This window comes from Psittacula echo (genome assembly GCF_963264785.1).
Source record: "Psittacula echo genome assembly, chromosome: 1".
Lineage (NCBI taxonomy): Eukaryota > Metazoa > Chordata > Aves > Psittaciformes > Psittacidae > Psittacula > Psittacula echo.
Window position 1 is genome coordinate 36,374,464 of NC_137735.1, and position 19,105 is coordinate 36,393,568.

Consider the following 19,105-nt stretch of genomic DNA (forward strand, 5'->3'; position numbering starts at 1 on the left):
TCCTCTCCTGGTTGGCTGATCCACCATTTGCATGAGGAAGTTATCATCCATACACTGGAGGAACCTCCTGGACTGTGGCTGGGTTGCTGAGTAGTCCTTCCAGCAAACATCAGGGAAGTTAAAATCCCCCATGACGACCACGGCCTGTGACTGTGAAGCCGCTCTCAGCTGCCTGTAGAAGGCCTCATCAACTTCCTCACCCTGATCTGGTGGCCTGTAACAGACACCCACAACAGTATCACCCCTGCCAGCCTGCCCCTTAACTCTCACCCACAGGCTCTCAACTTGCTCGTCCTCTGTCCCTGGACAGAGCTCAGTACATTGCAGCTGCTCTCGCACATAAAGAGCAACCCCACCACCCCGCCTGGCTGGCCTGTCTTTCCTGAAAAGGACATAGCCCTCCATGAGTATATTCCAGTCATGCAAGCTGTCCCACCACGTCTCTGTAATTGCCTCTGTAATGCTGGGCTTTCTTCTGAACAGAGCTTTTTTTGGTTTTTTTGCTTCGTTTTTGTTTTGCAGTTTGGTTGGTTCTTTTGGTTTTTTTTTTTTTTTTTTCAGATAATTGTAGGGATTGGTGCATGGACGGGAGGTTGCCAGGAGGGACAGGAACCAGCTGACCCTGGGGAGGTGCTTGGGCGGCAGATATAAGGAATTCTAACTGTGCAATAAATGGTTGATGACCCGCATTCCGTGAATGCTCTATGTCTAAGCCCCAGTTCAGAGGGAACTAGTGCTTCCGCCCCTCACCATACGAGTAGCGAGAAACTACAATGTTGCTCATAGTTAACAAGATGGTGAAAAATCATTACAGGTACAGAAATGATGGGGAAGCGCATATTAGATTGCCGACTCCTCTGAGATGAGGCTTGTTTTGTCTCAGTTCATGCAAAGGCATGAAAAACATTCCATAAATTTTGGGTTCCTATCTAATAAAGTCATAATCAATGATTTTGTTGTCAAGTATTGTGGGGGAGAAAAAAATGTACCCTGATTTACACTTTTCAAGACTAGGTTAAGACTGCAGGATAATTACTTTGCTGTATTCCTCCAGGCATTTCTTTACTTCCTTCTCTATCTTTAACTCCTTCCCTTTCCTTCCTTAAAGTCACTTTCTGGAAAACAGCTGAGGCTCACATTTGTGTTTATCTGTTCTATTTTTGTTCCACAACTCCAACTGAAGTCTTGCTCAAGGCTACATCCTTTAGATTGCAGCCCTCGTAAAAAAGAAGTGTTAAGAAATGTTCACGTAAAGTCTCAAAATTCATTGGAATCATCTTTCTGAGGCAAAAGTGTCAATGAACAGGTCCAACCATTTTTACAGTTCAAAAGCCTTTATTACAAAACAACCCAACAAATCCAAACGCAACAAACCCCCACAAATCTCTTGAGGGATTTAACAATAATAGTGAAGTGGCACTATATGAACATGCTTAACCTATTTGCATGTTGACAGCATAAAGAAGTGATGTCTGATTAAAAGACTTAAGGACCAAAGGAAAAAGAAACAGGGGCCAATTAAGGTGATGTTCAAAGGACACACTGAGCTGGGATTTTATAGTCTGTAGTGAACTATGGTGTTGCATACTTCCATCTCATGACTGGCTAGAAAAGATCAAAGCTTTTTAATTCCATAGTAAGAATGACAGAGTATTACAGCAAACATGCAATAAGAAGAAATGTAATAAGCCTTAATAAAAGATGATAATAAGGTTTGATAAGAAGGTTTGGAATGTCACCAAATCTGGAATGTAAGATGAAAGCAACTGCATGTAGAGATTGCAGTGTGTTATTTGGAACCCCACAGAGCTAAACTGTGATTAGAACTACATATTTTTCCATAAATTAGCTTTTGTTTTGAATTTCCTGCTGAGATCATATACAAGTTGATTGAATGTGCAAGTCAATATATAGGTTTTCTAATTCTTTGCTATTTGTAGGCTTCATGATATCACGATTACAGCAGTCCACTTGTAGATCAAAGGTACGTGATTGAGGCCAGAACGAAATAACTTAAAACCTCTTTACAAAGCTTCTTCATGGTGATTTAGATCTATCCAAGATAATTATCACTCACCTACCTGAACTGTGCAATTATGTAGATGTATAAACCAACCACTACACACAGCTCAATTTGCAAAACCACAGAATTTCCACTTAAATCCACATTTTAAAACAGTATGGACATGCTGAGATCACCATCAAGAGGCCTTTTTATACAACTCTACCTTACCTCAATACCTCCAATACAAACTTGTAAGCCACCTGCTATCTGCATGAGCAAACAGTCCCATGCAAATCACTGGTTCAAAACCCCAATGTTTAAGTTAGCTTAGCGATTGCAGTCATCCACCTACTGAAACCTCTCCATCACACTCTATTTTAGCTCAGTTCCTCACAGGGACAGAGTTCCTCACTACATCACCAGCAACTGTGCCTGCCAAAACAGCTGTGTGCCTGGGCCAGAGACACACAGCAGAAACTGGGTACTAGATGGAGCATCCCTTATTTTATAGTAATTCATGCATTTTATGTGCATTGAACTAACACACCATGTTCCTCCAACAGCTTCACTAAAGTGAGATGTGGCTTTTAAGAAACTATAAGGGAACTGGAGCACCTCCCGTATGGAGACAGGCTGAGAAAGTTGGGGCTATTCAGCCTGGAGAAGAGAAGGCTGCGTGGAGACCTCATAGCAGCCTTCCAGTATCTGAAGGGGGCCTACAAGGATGCTGGGGAGGAACTATTCATCAGGGACTGTAGTGACAGGACAAGGGGTAACGGGTTCAAACTTAAACAGGGGAAGTTTAGATTGGATATAAGGAAAAAATTCTTTACTGTTAGGGTGGTGAGGCACTGGAATGGGTTGCCCAGGGAAGTTGTGAATGCTCCATCCTTGGCGGTGTTCAAGGCCAGCTTGGATGAGGCCTTGGGTGACATGGTTTAGTGTGGGGTGTCCCTGCCCATGGCAGGGGGGTTGGAACTAGATGATCTTAAGGTCCTTTCCAACCCTAACTATTCTATGATTCTATTCTATGATTCTATGATTCCTGTGAGGAAAGATATACTGTAGATTCATGAAAAATACTATGAATAAACAGCAAGCAGAGAAAATTTATCATATATGATTTATGGAAGAAACCTATGACATAAAGACAACCTTACTGTTAATTGTTTGTAAGGCCAGTGATTTGTTGTTTGCAAGCCAGTTTGTAAACCACTTTGTATTTGTTAAAGAGTTATGTAAGCCTTGCAAAACATGTTAGGATTACAGTTTCACATTGATTTTTTTTCCCCCTTAAAATAAAATTAGCCAAGACACTGAACTACAGAATCTTACAGACGATGTTAAGAATAGGCAGTCTTAGTTCAAAGTAACAGTCATTTATAAAATTGATAGAGAAAATCAACTACTCCTTTTGCTGCGTGAAAAGACTCGATTAGTAATAAGGATGCATTTTAAAATTATTCTCTACTTTTTGCTCCAGCTGAATTGAAATAACAAGAAGCATAGTAACTCTCCTATTCAAACATGTGGATACTTCAGTAGAGATTACAAACAGGAGAGCGACAGAAAAGAAGTTGCTGGGGCAACCTGCTCTAGTGGAAGGTGTCCCTGCAAATTGCAGGGGGGTTGAAACTAGATAATATTTAAGGTCTCATCCAAACCAAACCATTCTGTGATTCTATGAAATAAATATACTACTCTTCCTGTACCTTAGCAATGGTAACTTAGAAGTATTTTTCAATTAAAACCACAGGAAACACACCTGTTTCTTTACTTAGAGGTTTCTGGAACTAGCTCATTTTCCAAATGGCTGATATTAATTTACGATACCTAACCCCTTCCTATATTACTCCTTGCATGGAGTTATTAAAAGATGCTTTTGTGTGATTTTAATTCATCAAATGTTGGCAAAACCACTCTGGTTTTGTTTGATTGGTTTTATCATTGAGAAAAACTAAGTTTGCAAATGCAAATGTCCACAGTTGTAGCACATTTGTTTTTCCTGGATTAAAAAACTACAAATGCTGTTACAGGCGATGATTCCTAAAGAGACAGTTGTGGTTTTTTTTTTTTGTTTTTTGTTTTATGGTTTTGTGAATGAAGGTGTCTGAAACAGCATCAACGCGAAAATGAAGCGTCTCATATTTAAAAGATTCCTGTCTACTTCAGGGGACACCTACTTTCATCTATAATTAAGCACTACAGTGGGGTAATTACACCTATATAAAACCCATGTGCTTCTGCAATCTCAATCATAAATGTAACATCAAATAATATTGCTCAAAGCAAGTTTGGACACATGCACTTGACCTTTTTATTCTAAAGTGCTTTTGTATGGAGAAGCTTACTAAAATCTCATCTAAATCTGACATTTTTAACAGCATGAACTTCTTAAAGCATTCTAAAAGAGACCAAACAATTGTCTTCATAGAAGAGATTAAAGAAAAGATTGCAATTTACAGAAAATATGCAATTTATAAAAGATGCAACTTGTACACAAAACTACGAGCTTTAATACATGTATTATGATCACAGCAGATAGCACATCTCTAGGGGCTGTCTTGTTTCTTCACAGACAGGAGTTGCAAATTAATGGAAACTACCAGCAGAGAAGACTGTAACTGTATGTCCACAACAACTTAGATAATCGCCTGAGTAAATTTATCTCTGCTTTGCAAAATCTCTTAAACATAAGCATGCATATAAAGTATTACATATGCATACATATTACTAAAACACACTACATGTTTACATGCATTGATAAAATAGGAACTACATCTTCAAATTAGTGAAAGCTTGCTATTTATAAAAAAAAAAAAGGTGGCTGGTATAATTTAACTTCATTTCTCATCAGACTAAAAATTGCTACTATTTAGAAGTCTGCCAGAAGATTATAGGAGGAGAGCAGAAGGGCCAACATCTCTACAGAATGTGCTTGAAAGAATCATAGAACCATTTAGGTTGGAAAAGACTTTTAAGATCATTGAGTCCAACCATTAACCTACCACTGGCAAGTCCATCACTCAACCATGTGCCTAGGCACCATGTCTACATGTCTTTTAAATACCTCCAGGGATGGTGACTCGGCCATTTCCTTGGGCAGCCTGTTCCAAACCTTGACAACCTTTTGGTGAAGAAATTTTTCCTAATATCCCATCTAAACCTTGCCTGGTGCTACTTGAGGCTGCTTGTTCTTGTGCTACCGCTTAGTACTTGGGAGAAAAGACCAACACCCACCTTGCTACAACATCCTGTCAGGTAGTTGTGGAGAGCAATGAGGTCTCCCCTGAGCCTCCTTTTCTCCAGGCTAAACAACCCCACTCCTGATAGGACTTTTCCTCTAGACCCTTCACAAGCTTCATTGCCCTTCTTCAGACACGCTCTAGAACCTCAGCATCTTTCTTGTAATGATACTGTATCAGAGTATGATGGCAGAATCACATAATGTGGGACCTATGGACAATGACATCATGTCAACTTGTAGTTTATTATTACACCTGTTACACTGCCAGCATTACTAAGTCTGAATTTGCTCCATTAGGCAAAAGTGCATGGTGACAGGACTATTGCCAAAAACTTTGTGATAAATCTTAATTAGAATACAAGCCTTTTTTTGGAAAAGAAGTGGATATGCTCCTTGACAGATTAACTTTTTTAATCCCTTGAAATCTTGTCAAGTCTCTTTTAACCTCCTGACTGCCAATTACATGTTCCTACATCCTTCTGTGTGAGGATTATCTTTCTCAATGAATGTTTTACTCTCAGTGCCACTAAGAATAATAGCATGTGGCATCCACTACACCAATCAAATGTTAATAGTGTGCACTCCTGAAATAGTGTTATATTATGTTTTGCACTTAGTCTGAAACACAGTAACAAGATCTTTGCTTAAAAAACATTAACTGAAGCCATAATGATGCTCCTGCAAGAGACAAGAAAATATATTTAAACTTCATGTTTCAAGACATAGATGTTCAACATTTACACTATTTCAATGAAAGATGTTAAAAACACTTTCAGCCCAATTCAGCCCAATAAGGTGGTGAAGCATAACAATTTCATTTTCTGACTAGTTATTCTCTCTGCCTCTCAGTTTTGATTGTGGTAAACATAAGAAATACCATTATTGTTTACAAAATATTTCCACACCAAGGAGGCACAATGAGCTCATCAGCAATGCTGTAAATATTATATGAAATTCATGCAGGTATCTAAAAGTCATGGCTATGGGATACCATGGAAAATAAATTTATCTCATGTTAGACAGCTGAAAATCTCTGCAATGCAGAGTCATTGAAGTTCTAGCTGTAATATTAAGCTTCATGTTAAAGCCTAAAAGCTGACATTCACATGTGTATCTGAATATTGCCATTTAAGAAATGGCTGAAAGGAGTTGCCTTGACTGATGTTAGTAAGTCATGGCCCACAAGTATCAATTATCTGGCTTTTGGTACTTCAGGATGCTAACATCCTTCAGAAGTTTCAGGAGGTGGTTTCTGCCTGCTAAAGAAGTGTGCTGTATGGCATTCACCAGGTATATGATCACACACTAAAAGCCCAACTGAGGAGACTACACACATGGTCTTCTGTCCCAGAAGAGCAACATGTGGCACTGATGTCTAAAAAAACAGGCAAGCAGATTTTGACGGACACAGAGCAGACACACACAATGGGGAGGCAGAGCCCTGCACACAGCATTGCCATCGGAGGCATCTGATACCAGAAACCTTCAATCTGGGAAAAGAAAGGATGACAGGAAACACAGCTGCGGCCTCCAAATATCCTAGCAACACCTGGAGCCTTCTCTAAAAGTCCCATGGATTGCAAAATTTTTTTTTAAAGTCAGATATATAACTCATAGAATCACAGACTGATTTGGATTGGAAGGGACCTTAAAGATCATCCACTTTCCACTAGACCAGGTTGCTCAAAGCCCTGTCCAATGTGGCCTTGAACACTTCCAGAGATGGGGCAGCCACAGCTTCTCTGGGCAACCTGTTGCAGCATCTCACCACCTTCATAGTAAAGCATTTCTTTCTAATGCCTAATCTAAATTTACCCCCTTAAAGTTTAAAACCATCCCCTCTTGTCCTATCACTACATGCCCTTGTAAAATATATTAGCTACCTCAATGCCTTTAATCTGATGGAAAAAGAAATGGTGTGAGAGCATAAACCTGGCAAACTGCAAAAATCTGCCACATATCTGCATATAGAAAACATATTGCCAAGCCCCACACCTCAGTGAAGCTCCAGTCATAGCTACGGTCCCAGCACAACCTTGGGAAGCTGACAGAAATGAGGAGAGAATGTGGAAAAACAAAGTTCTTGATAAAACTTTCAGTGACAAAAGCATTACAACACCCACAATTAAATGCAGGTCAAAGAGAAAAAGTTACAATAAACACATAATGAAAGTAAAGGTGATTAATGGCAACTACACTGTATTCTCCCTCATGCCTGTTAATTACAATACCTATGCTGGGTATCATAATAAAAATTCCATTTAAGTGGCATTATTAATTAAGCTGTTTTCCTCACTCCTGGCAGTAATTGAGCTTTACAAACAGCAGAATACTATTAACTTGGCATTGCAATCAAAAAGAAGTATTATATTGTTCTTCACTGATAAACTAAAATAGATTCCTTTTGATTACAAGTATATTTAGTCATTGCTTTAGTTACAAAAAATTCCATTCTATAATTGCCACAGTTTTAAGTCCATTAGTTTGCGGGAGGGTGACTATCTCCTCTGCCACTGAGCCCAACAGCAAAGGCATCTGGTCCTCCACAATCTGGAAACAGATGTGAGTGCCAGCACTGTCACGCTAAATCCCAAGTAACATAGGAGAACTGCAGACAACAAACTTGTAAACAGCACCGGAGACATGGAAAGTTAAGCTCAGTTTGCAGAAACAGACAATTGCCTAATCTTTAAGGATCACTTAAAATTCACATGCAGGATAGTTAACTGACCCTCAGCTGTAATTTTCACACTCTGCATCCCTCTGTGTCAGCTTCCCCTAACAATGAAACTTGTTTGTTGTTTTTTCCTATCTCCTTCTTCTCTTTCTACCTTAAAACCTCTTAAGTTGCTCTATTACTATGCTCAGTCAGTTTTTGAGATAACTCTGGAGATAGTTGTCCATTATTAGAAATCTATCAGCATATCAATTTTCAGCTTAAGTATCGTGAGAAGATGAGAAAACAGTAACATTTTCAGATGGATCAAAAGCATGAATGCACAACATAATAAACACAATGTATCTATTTTTATACAAATGTGGAAAATTATCTGTAATTATCAAACATGGATTTCAAGTCTGGTATCTCTTTTCCATCCACATTTCATTTGCAATTTGCATTATGACTGCATGGTCATCCCTGTGTCAAAGCAGGACAGCAGTTTTGCTGCTCTTTCTCACAGAATGGAATATAAACCAAAATACGTGATTTCCCAGAAGGTATTTCAGTTGTTAAGCCTAAACCTTAGCTTTCTTCTCTGTTCAAAATGGATTGGCTGAACAGTTCACAGCAAGCAGTAGTAATAAAAACAGTCCCGTGGCCTTTTTAATTAAATAAAATTCATTTTCCCTTTTTTCCCTACAGAAGAGATGTCCCTCTGCTATCACTAATATGTAAACATTTGCTTTATCACAAAGAATAGCTGGCTGGTGTATATTCTTGTTCTGACCATTTGCTACAGAACTAAGGCTAACAAAATGATCAATCCAAAGGTACACAGAGGGTAAAATGCTCAACAGACTTAGAACTATGAGAGATTGCTGTGAAGAAGTAAGGACAGCAGAGGCCTAAGAAGGTCAGGTCTCACTGTGTATTCAAAGAATGTTTTATGTTCATAGAAACCTATTTAGCAGACGTAAGACAACATTCATGACAGATGCACCCAATCTTGCAGTGTACAACTCTTCAAGCTTATTTGACTGAATCTGATATAGTGTAATTCCAACACTGACTGAGGAAAATGAATTGTGAATTTGGTTCTATGCACAGTCAAAATGGCACTAGTCTTGTGTATTGACTTAGACAATGTCAAGACAGTGCCATATCTGGCATTGCCTGATGTCCCCAAATTCTCATTAATTTCTTCTTGTTGTTGAATCCACACTAAACAAGAAATAATTACTACAGTACCAGCCTGTTATTATAGCTCCTCAGAGCCCATGCTACGCAACATATTAGAAACAATTCCTGACTGATGTGGTTCTCTATAATTGCAAGGTGATTTTTTTTGTTAGAAAAAATCCTACACCCAGGAACAACAAGCTCCTCCCCTTAATAAAACCAAGAGTCGACAGAGAAGATCCCAAAAGGCAGAACTGAAGGATGGAGGTTACACATGAAACTGTGATTTGATGTCCATGTTTGACCTAGGAGTTGCTCTACAAAACTTTCCCTTCATTCACCCACTACAAATGACAGATGCTGCTTTAGGCAGTAAGCCACAGGGAGCTGAAGGATTAAATTCTGTTTTGTCTTGCTCATTGTAAAGCTGGACTCTCTTTCTGGCTCTCACACAGACTCTGTGTACCAAGTTAGGGTAAAAGTATTGATGTGTATATAAAAAGAGGTCAAACTAAGGCAACTTCGTATTTCTTACTCTTTCATGGCTTAAACTTAATACTGCTCTTTCTAGTCTTCCAAACAGGGAAAAAGAATCTAAAATGTTCATGTTAGAAAAAAACTGGTCATTTTCTTCCTTGGTTGCAAATCTGATTACGGATAGCAGTTAAGCAAATGAGCAGCTTGCAGAAATTCCTGTGTAATCTTGATCCCAAAATGAGGCACTTTATATTCTTTATTCCCCATCTTTTTAACCCATTATTTCAGAGAACTTTTCTTTTAATCCTTTAAACTAGAGCTAATGTTTAATTTCACTCTTCTATATGTTGCTGCGCTATCTTTTGGTTCAGCACTTGCGTGTTTCTGTTGCTTAACTCTTTGTTTCTCAACCATTTAACAGTAGATGAAGCCTCTAAACATTTTTCACAACTCACTTCTACTTTCTCTAAAAATTAGCAGGTCTTGCTGACAGGAATGGTAAACTTAAACATTTTGTACATTGCAAAGTTGTTGAGAGATACAACTAGGGCTAGAAAAGCAAAAATATGCGCAAAGACATAACATTTTCAATCCCTTGTGACCCACAAGACTGTATTAAGTGGCTTTACAATGTAGTGTTTGCTATGGTCTCTACCCATGCTGACACCCTTTGCTCTCACTTCCTCTTTGTAGATGTAGGAGTTTTTCCTCTCAGTGATGGAAGAAGTGCAAGACAGACCAGACTCTCGATGCAGCTTCTTCCTCAGGGTGGGCTAATTGATGGAGCAGTAATTGACTGAGCAGTTCTGCAAAGGCAGACATGAAGTCTAGCAAACTGTCTCTTCTGCCTTATGTTGCCTGAGCAAAGGCAGTGGGTTCTGAAGTAATTTTTCTACTCCATATCCACTGCAACTAAAATAAGTCTGGGCATGACATGTTCATCTCTCTGCCTTTCTGAGAAGGGCATGGTTACACCACTGTTCACTGGGTGAGTGGTGCTATTAGTGCTTCAGTCTGCAGTGGCCAAAGTCATAGAGCTGGTATCAGCCACACTATGTTCCTCATCAATGTGTACTGGCATATTTTGCAGCAAGTGCTGTAGCATTTTTACGCTTGTGGCAATGTCTCCCTGTGAAGCTCAAAATGCATCTCAAACTTGCTTTACAAATGTGACATGCCACCTCAGCTGCTGTAAACCTCAGCAGACAATCCAGACCACTGTGTTAGAGGCATGTCACAGGATGCTAGAGGTCACACAATATTACAGTCCTCCCCATCTTTTTATGTAATGACCAATTTCCTACCCAGTCATTTCCCTTTCACACCTATGTTATGAAATGGTTAACCATGATGAAGAACTGTTTCCATCTTACATTAATGATTTTCACTGATTTATATTTGGCTGGCCTATTAAATGGAGAGCATTTCTGATATTACATCTATAGAGATGGTAAAACCACATATATGAATGTGTGCAATCCATTCATAGTTTTATGGACCTGAAGTTCTCTAGAGAGCCTCCCTGAGTGCTGGATATTACATTTAGATTGCTGAGTTAGCTGAAATATGTGTAATATCACCAGGGGGCAAAGAGCTCCTTACTGACTATGGGCAGAGGAAGGCCCTTGTGCATTGTTTATTTCAGCAAGGATGTGAGCTGGCATGCGCCCATGAAACAAAATGTTGTACAGCTATATTTGGGCTATTTTTTTACAGGGTATGTGAATAAAGGATGTGTGGAGCTGAAAGCTCTCACCCAATGGAAAGCTCGACTCTTTTTCCCAAATACAGAAATAGAGACGCTTATATTTCTTAATGTGCCTATAGGACAAATAATCCGGCACAGCTATCTTCCTATGCACCTCAGATTCATAAGTAATCTGGCTCTTTTGGGGCCAGCAAAGTGTAGAGCTCAGCTCAGAATCAGGTCTTCAATATTCTACTATCTGCATGGCTGTTTTTCACAGTTCCTGACAGTTACATTTCATACTGAATTCCTTCTTTCGTATTTATGTATTTATTTAGTAGCAGATATTTGGTTCTGATGATTTATGAGGCAATATGATGGAAACTGAGCACAATTAATGTGTTTTATAAATGGGATTATTTCAATCCCACTTTAAAAAAGAAGTAGTGTTGAAGCTTTAAACTACACCTTTATACTCGTGTGTACATTCACACAATACCCCTACAAATCCAATGATTGAAAGAGGCTTGGCAGCAGTGACAAGCTCTAGATGCATACAAGTCTTTTGAGGTTGGTAGCTGAAGTGGGAAGGCTGCTCAAGAGGCTCTGCTTTGCTGGGGCAGAGAGGAATTTCTCCAGCTTCTCAGCAACTCAGTTTCTTGCATTTTTCACAGGAGCTTCATTCCAGTAAGAACTACTTCAAAGGCTTTATACATCTTAGGCTGTGCCTTGGATTGAAATGTAGCAAGCCTGTTTCAACAAAGGCAATAAAGATTTAAGGATCATAAGGCCTTCTAGGCTTTATTATTAACTTACACTGATTTTAAAGAGGGAGGGAAAGAAAGACTGATTCTCCTCTTTCTGTGACTTCTTACGACTATGAATCTGAGCGCAACTAATGCCAAAAACCAGATCATTATGCTTATTTTTCCATAAATATGGTGACTTAAGCTTCTAATTAACAAATTAGTCAAAAGAAAAGTATCTGAAGACAATTTATGGAATAGGTGAAAAAATCTGTAAACTAGACAAAACCACAGAAGTTACAAGCACAAAGAGAGCCTATTCTATTGCCGTATTAAAGTCAATGACATTTTTCTCACAGCCAAGCACTGTCCCCATTAATTGCCTAAAACTCAAATTATATAATATTTACAGCAAATGTTTAAGAAATTAAATAATTAAAGAGATGAAATAAAAGAAATCCTCTAAAATAAAAATTGGGAAATGGAATATAACAAACAAATAAAGAAAAGAGAGAATAATTAAAAATAAACAACCCATAAGAGAGGAAGAAATCTCCATCTTCTCTGTATGTTGTCCTTTTGAACCATTATTTCCCTATTTTAAAATCAAAAGCCTGTATTAGGCTTTTGCTCTAGCTCTATACACAAACATACGTGTCTGTAATGAGTAAATAAGTGATAGTTAACATTCCTAAATGTAGTATTAGTTTCACGCAAAATGCGAGAAGAAGAGTTCCATGGATATGCTGCAAGTTATAGCCACATTACAGAATTTTTACAGCCTGTATTTCAGAAATACCTTCATAGGAATTAGACACCACAGAGAAGTTAATTCACCCACTATCATGCTGCACAATGCTTGCAAAACATTCAAATTTTATTTTTCCTCTAAACAATTGGGACTTTTCATTAAATTATTATTGTGTTTTTTACTGTTACCAAAAATATTGATAATTAAAGGTTAGTATGTTGTAGTTCATATGCAATCCATCAGACACCCCTGTTCATGCTGACAACTATACAAAAATGAGACTCACCTATAAAGTAGGACAGCAGTATTGCCAGCAGCACTGAGACCCCTACGGCACAGAGTGCAGTACATTTCCAGCTACAGTACTTTGAAGACTTCTTGAATTTAAAAGCACTTCTGGATAGAGTGTTCCTAGGTAGTGGCCGAGTAGGAGGGGAATAAACAGAGCCGGATGCCATTGTGTACCCTGGCGTTGCAGTACTGAACAGCGGTGTGGTCCCTGTTCCTGTTTTGAATAGGAAATGCCTGTGGAAGAAAGAGTGTATGGTAAAGCATAAAAGTAATTAAAGCTGGAGCAGCCATACCTCTTCTGTTTTATGTGGCCTATTTTTCAAATAGCTAACAACATCCAATCTACAAAGGGTCATAGAAGCAATACTTGTCACGACACTCACACATGGAAAAAACCACTCTCCCTTTAAGACTGACACCCATTCCCCTACAAACATCAGTAATACACTGGTATACAGACAGGAAACAGAACTACCCAAAACACAGTATGGTAGGGAGGAGGTCTCTCAGAGTTTATCCAACAAGTAGGGACAGGCTTTCTGTTGCTATTTATTTTTGTTGGCTTCTGCTACAGACTACAGGGAACTCCATTAAAAAGTCAATAATGAGCAATCTGACTATAGCCCACACTACTTATCACAGCTTTCCTGGGTTAAGTACAAAGAAAACAGAAATCTCTCAGATACAAACCCTTGGCAACTTTGCCAAAATTAGTCAGTTAAAAGATTATTTTTTTTGGTCCTAAATACTCAGTTCACTAATTCGTATCTCCTTGCACATTATCTTACTGTAACAAGATCTGATTATGGATACAGCAGCTTTGTTACATACCAAGGAAGTATTCTACAGAATTAGATTTAGTAAGTGCTCAAAAAGAACCACAACCAGCAACAGAAATGAAAAGCAAAGCCAAAGTTAAGACACACTCAGTGAGTTATCAGTAAACTTAATTTCTTTCAATTAAAATTTCTAAAAGAAGTATTAGTCCCTGGGCCTGTCTACAGTAGAATCCTTTAATTTTAGTCCATGCAAGCATAATTATTTTGGAAGAGCCTCTAAGCATGGCATATGCTACTTGGAGTTCTCCTCCTGACGCACATATACAACTCTATGAACAACAAAACTTCAACCAACCAAAGATCTTTGCACCTGGGTTTTTTCTGCCAGTTTGTTAATGTTGGCAACTCTGTAGTGTAAGGTTTGACCTTAATGCATTAGGCTTTGCAGAAGGAATACATTACAGCTAAAAATCGTAAGAAAGCACACTGTGGAAAATCTTGAACTTACCAAGCTCACAAACAGCTAAACAGAACTAGACAGGTGTTTGCATTTTTTAATAGGTAAGAGACACTCATGAATTGCTGATACCTAGATCCTCCTGAAGCTCAAGGGCATGCCTACACAGTGTTTGCCTACTGCACACCATTTTATATGGTGTGGGTCAGAGGATCTAGCACCAAATGAGCTAGCTTTGGAGCGGAAAGCCCTCTAGTTACACCATGTGGCACTGTGGACTGCTTCTTAGCTGATGGGACTTCCAACAAGAACCTTGTTTGGATCCCTGCATGGTAATGAAGCAACCTGCACAGGTATAGCAGCTTTGTCAGAAATGCACTAGAGAGACACTAGAAATTAATTTATCCCACTGCAGCCTTAGAAAAAGACCAGCAGTCGATAAACAAAGTTTGTTGTTTGCAGGTGATTTTGCTATGGAGGTTAACAGATGAACTAGAACATCTTGGCATAAGCCTCTCCTTGAAAATATCTGCATTACAAACATGACCCCATGAAATATACTACATGGGTTACTTCATTTTGAACAACATTAAACTTGCTGGTAATAACAACACAAGGATATGCACTAGATCTATTGATGCACAACAGCACATCACAATTTTTCTTGGCTTCTGAGTTCAGAGGATTATCAATGATTTCAAAAGAGAAAGCCGTGGTGGTTTAAAGCTTCTCTACGAAGGTACTTCGTTACAAGTTGTGACATTTTCTATGTAATAAACACCAAAATAATAGTAACTAGCCTCATGTAAAAAATGTTTTACACCTTACATCATTACTATGATTTTACAGACTCGCAGAACCATGTAGATTCATTAAGTCCTGATAAAGTGTCTTATCTACTTGGCTGATACTGCTTTCTCATTTTTGCCTACATATGGCAGATGCTATGTCCAGGCATACTTCACAAAGGGTGTCAACACAGAACTCAAGAAAATGCCAAACAGAAAGGTAGCCGTTTCTCTCTCTATGTGTAATGTGTACTGTTTTGGGGGACTGAAGGAAAGCCACACTGTAGGTATAATAATACCCCTCCTAAACATCACTGCCATGTTAAAAATAAGAAGCTGCCTGATCAAACCTTCAATTTTCACATCCTCCTGCTCTTACAGGTAGGGTCAACAGACTAAAATGGAACCTGGCATTATACAAGCACTTGAACAGAACTCCATATACTTTTAAGCTTTAACAAAATAACCCAACAAAACAGTTGGCCTCTGATATTTTCCTTTTTTTTTTTTTTTTTTTTTTCTCCAGGAAAATGGGAGCTGAGATGTTTGCTTTGGTACAGCACAGCCTACTAAAGACTGTAATCTGTATCCTCAAAGCCTTTGAGAACATAATCCCATAGATAAACTCAGGAGATGGCCCCATATATGTGGTGCTGTGAGCTGTCATAGCTCTGACAGTTCATCTCGGGCATCAAGGCAATGAGAGGAAATAGTAACTTTTATATGTGAATCATAGAATCATTTAGTTAGAAAAGACTTTTAAGATCATCTAGTCCAACCATTAACCTAGAACTGCCAAGTCCACCACTAAACCATGTACCTAAGTACTATATCTACACATCTTTCAAACACCTTCAGGGGACGGTAACTTCACCACTTCCCTGGGCAGCCTAATCCAATGCTTGATAACCCTTTTGCTGAAAAATTTTTTCCTAATATACAATCTAAACCTTCCCTGATGCAACCGGAGGCCATCTCCTCTTGTCCTATTGCTTGTTACCTGGGAGAAGAGACTGACACTCACCCTGCTACAACCTCCTTTCGGGTAGAGAGCAATAAGGTCATAGAATCATAGAATGGTTTGGGTTGGAAGGGACCTTCAAATGTCATCTAATCCAACCCCTGTGCAATAAGCAGGGACATCTTCATCTAGATCAGGTTGCCCGGAATCACATCCAGCCTGGCCTTGAACATCTCCAGGGATGGCGCATCCACCACCTCTATGGGCAACCTGTTCCAGTGTTTTACCACCCTCGTTTGTAAAGAATTTTTAACTCACATCCAGCCTGAAAAATTCTCAAGATTGCCCTTTTCTCCAGGCTAAAGAGTGACAGTTTTCTCAGCCTCTTAAGACTTGTGCTCTAGACCCTTCATCAGCTTTGCTGCCCTTCTTCAGACATGCTCCTGCAACTCAGTATCCTTCTTGTAGAGAGGGGCTCAGAACTGAACGCAGGATTCGAGGTGCAACCTCACCAGTGCTGAGTAGAGGGGAACAATCACTTCCCTAGTCCTGCTGTCATACTGTTTCTGATACAGGCCAGGATGCCGTTGGCCTTCTTGGCCACCTGCGCACAAGCTGCCTCATGTCCAGTGGCCGTCAATCACCACCCCCAGGTCTCTTTCCTCTGAGCAGCTTTCCAGCCACTCTTCCCCAAGACTGTAGCATTGCATGGGGTTGTTGTGGCCCAAGTACACGACACAGCCCTCTGCCTTGTTGAACCTCTTACCATCGGCCACAGCCTGTCCAGATCCCTCTGTAGACCTTCCTACCCCCAAGCAGATCAACACTCCCGCCCAAATAGGTGTTGCCTGCAAACTCACTGAGGGTGCATTCGATCCCCTTGTCCAGATCACTGATAAAGATGTTGAACAGAACTGGCCCCAGTACCAAGCCCTGGAGAACACTACTGGTGACCAGCTGCCAAATGGATTCCAACTGGACGTCAACTCCATTCACCACCACTCTTCGGGCATGTCTGGGCCATCCAGTTTTTTATCCAGCAAAGAGTACACCCATCCAAGCCATGAACAGCCAGTTTCTCCAGGAGAATGCTGATGGAATTCAGTAGTAGGAATTCAGCAGCATGTAGTCCTAGGCAGCACAGAGCAAAACTCACTTTAAGCTATTCTTCCTTTCCTATCCTATGAATACAATGCTAGAGTGGTCACACCAGCTGGCTGGAAAATGCCTAGGGAAAAATAATGACGGAAACCCCAGTCTGGCATCTTCTTCTGGGTTAAGAAAATTTGCTTGGATCTCTCTATTCCTAATGAGTGGAGTTACTAACAAAGTTGTCAGAGACTCTCCTACTACATTAACTCCGAATGAGAAGTATTTAAAGTGTAATGCTATCAGACTTGCACATCTTGTCTGCCTCACTGAGCCATGCCAAACTGTGTTCCTATGAGACGCTCAGAAGGTTATGGTATCTGACAACAAATCCAGGCTGCTTCCAGATAATGCTGAAATTCTTATGCTCTTGAAATACAATCCATTCACAAATGATTTTAATTATCTATATATTCACCTACCTTTTCAAACCATCGAACTCAAATAGCTGATTTCTAAACCCTAAACTGTTTGCACTACTTGACCAAGCACTGACTTACTGGCAATTACACTACATTTCATCTCATAGGGAGCTTATAGCATCTCCAATAGTGCATCTGCTATTCAAAATTGATCATCTAACAAGCATTTGCTAGACCTTCATGTATGCAGCACTTTAAATATTGTATTAAGCTCTAGAGTACAAAAATCCAGTGAATCATGCTAATGTTTTAAAAGACTAGCTCTGGTTTTTTTTAACTTTTTAAAGCGAATAATATTCTACCTTTACATTTATGCAATATATATTTCTGTCTGCTTATTCAATATATGCTGTTATTAAAAAGTGCAGCTCATCTTAACATTTCAGGGAGCGAAAAATTCAGTATCTAGCAAATCTAAACTACAGACTGGTAGCAAAATACAAAGCTGCGTTATAAACTAATTTTTGGATGCAAAGACAGCTGGAAAGTCCCCTTATTTCCCAAAGGGTAGACATTTTACTTAAGTTTCCACCCTTAAAAGAAAATACAGAAATACATCATCAAAAACATCAAAGATGTCAGCTCAGAAAACAAGCATGAATAGAAGTAAAATAATCACGCTTTTAATTTAACTCTGTACTCCCTGAGCAGCAAGCGCTGGTGTGCACCTGCTGACATGCAGACAGCTTTCTTCCTCCTCAAGTTGAGGGGGAGGATTCATATCAAATAAGATTTTCTCTGTGCTGACACATCCTCCATGGAAAATAAAACTGAAGCACCCACTACCAAATTCAGTAAAAGAGAAAGCAGGAGGGGGAAAAAAGTGATAAAGAAGCTCATGAGTTAGACTGAAAGATTAAACTGACTGAAAACTGTGTCTTCAGAGAAACTGAGATAGATAATCACAACATTCAAGGACAGAAACGCTCAGACCATAAACCCAAATACTTCTGATATAAGAAAGCCAGGTGTCCAGCAACAGAATGTGATTTAGAATAGCTTTCTTTACGAAAGGATGTGTGACAAAAACTTGACCTCGGTTTAGAAGGAAATGGATACTATGCATCAATGAATGCAATATAGCATAAACACATCTGGAAAGCCCTACATTCCAGACTGACAGATGCATAGATACTATACAAATAAACTATTTCACATTACTTTTAAATAGATTGGTCTCAATTTGTACAGAATTATTGCATAATTTTAACATTCCCAATGTAATTTTTACATTAGATATATGATTCTATTTATTTATTTAGTTTATGTTGAAATTTCTTCACCTTGCAAAAGATTCAGTATGCTCTGCAGCTATGATTTCTCTGGGTTTGGGCATCACATATGGAATACTTTGTATGTACTTGGGAGACATGTGAAAGAGGCTTCCTTATCATTTCCAGCAACTTTCTTGGCAGCATTTTTGTTCTGTTTTCAAGTATTTCATACAGCCCAACCCATGGCTATATGAAATACTTTGCCACGAATTTCATGGCAAATATGTCAT

At 39.1% G+C, this 19,105-nt stretch overlaps 1 protein-coding gene across 7 annotated transcripts in view; it reads right to left on the minus strand.

Annotated features, from left to right (window-relative positions):
* The window catches only part of TENM3 (teneurin transmembrane protein 3), a gene marked incomplete at both ends in the record, with an annotated part of 327,594 nt that overhangs the window by 107,958 nt on the left and 200,531 nt on the right, over positions 1-19,105 (minus strand). For all 7 annotated transcript variants that reach the window (XM_080639194.1, XM_080639193.1, XM_080639192.1 and 4 more), the window contains one exon: positions 13,041-13,279. In XM_080639194.1, coding sequence (XP_080495320.1) covers positions 13,041-13,279 — 239 coding nt within the window. The remainder of the gene's footprint in view (positions 1-13,040; positions 13,280-19,105) is intronic.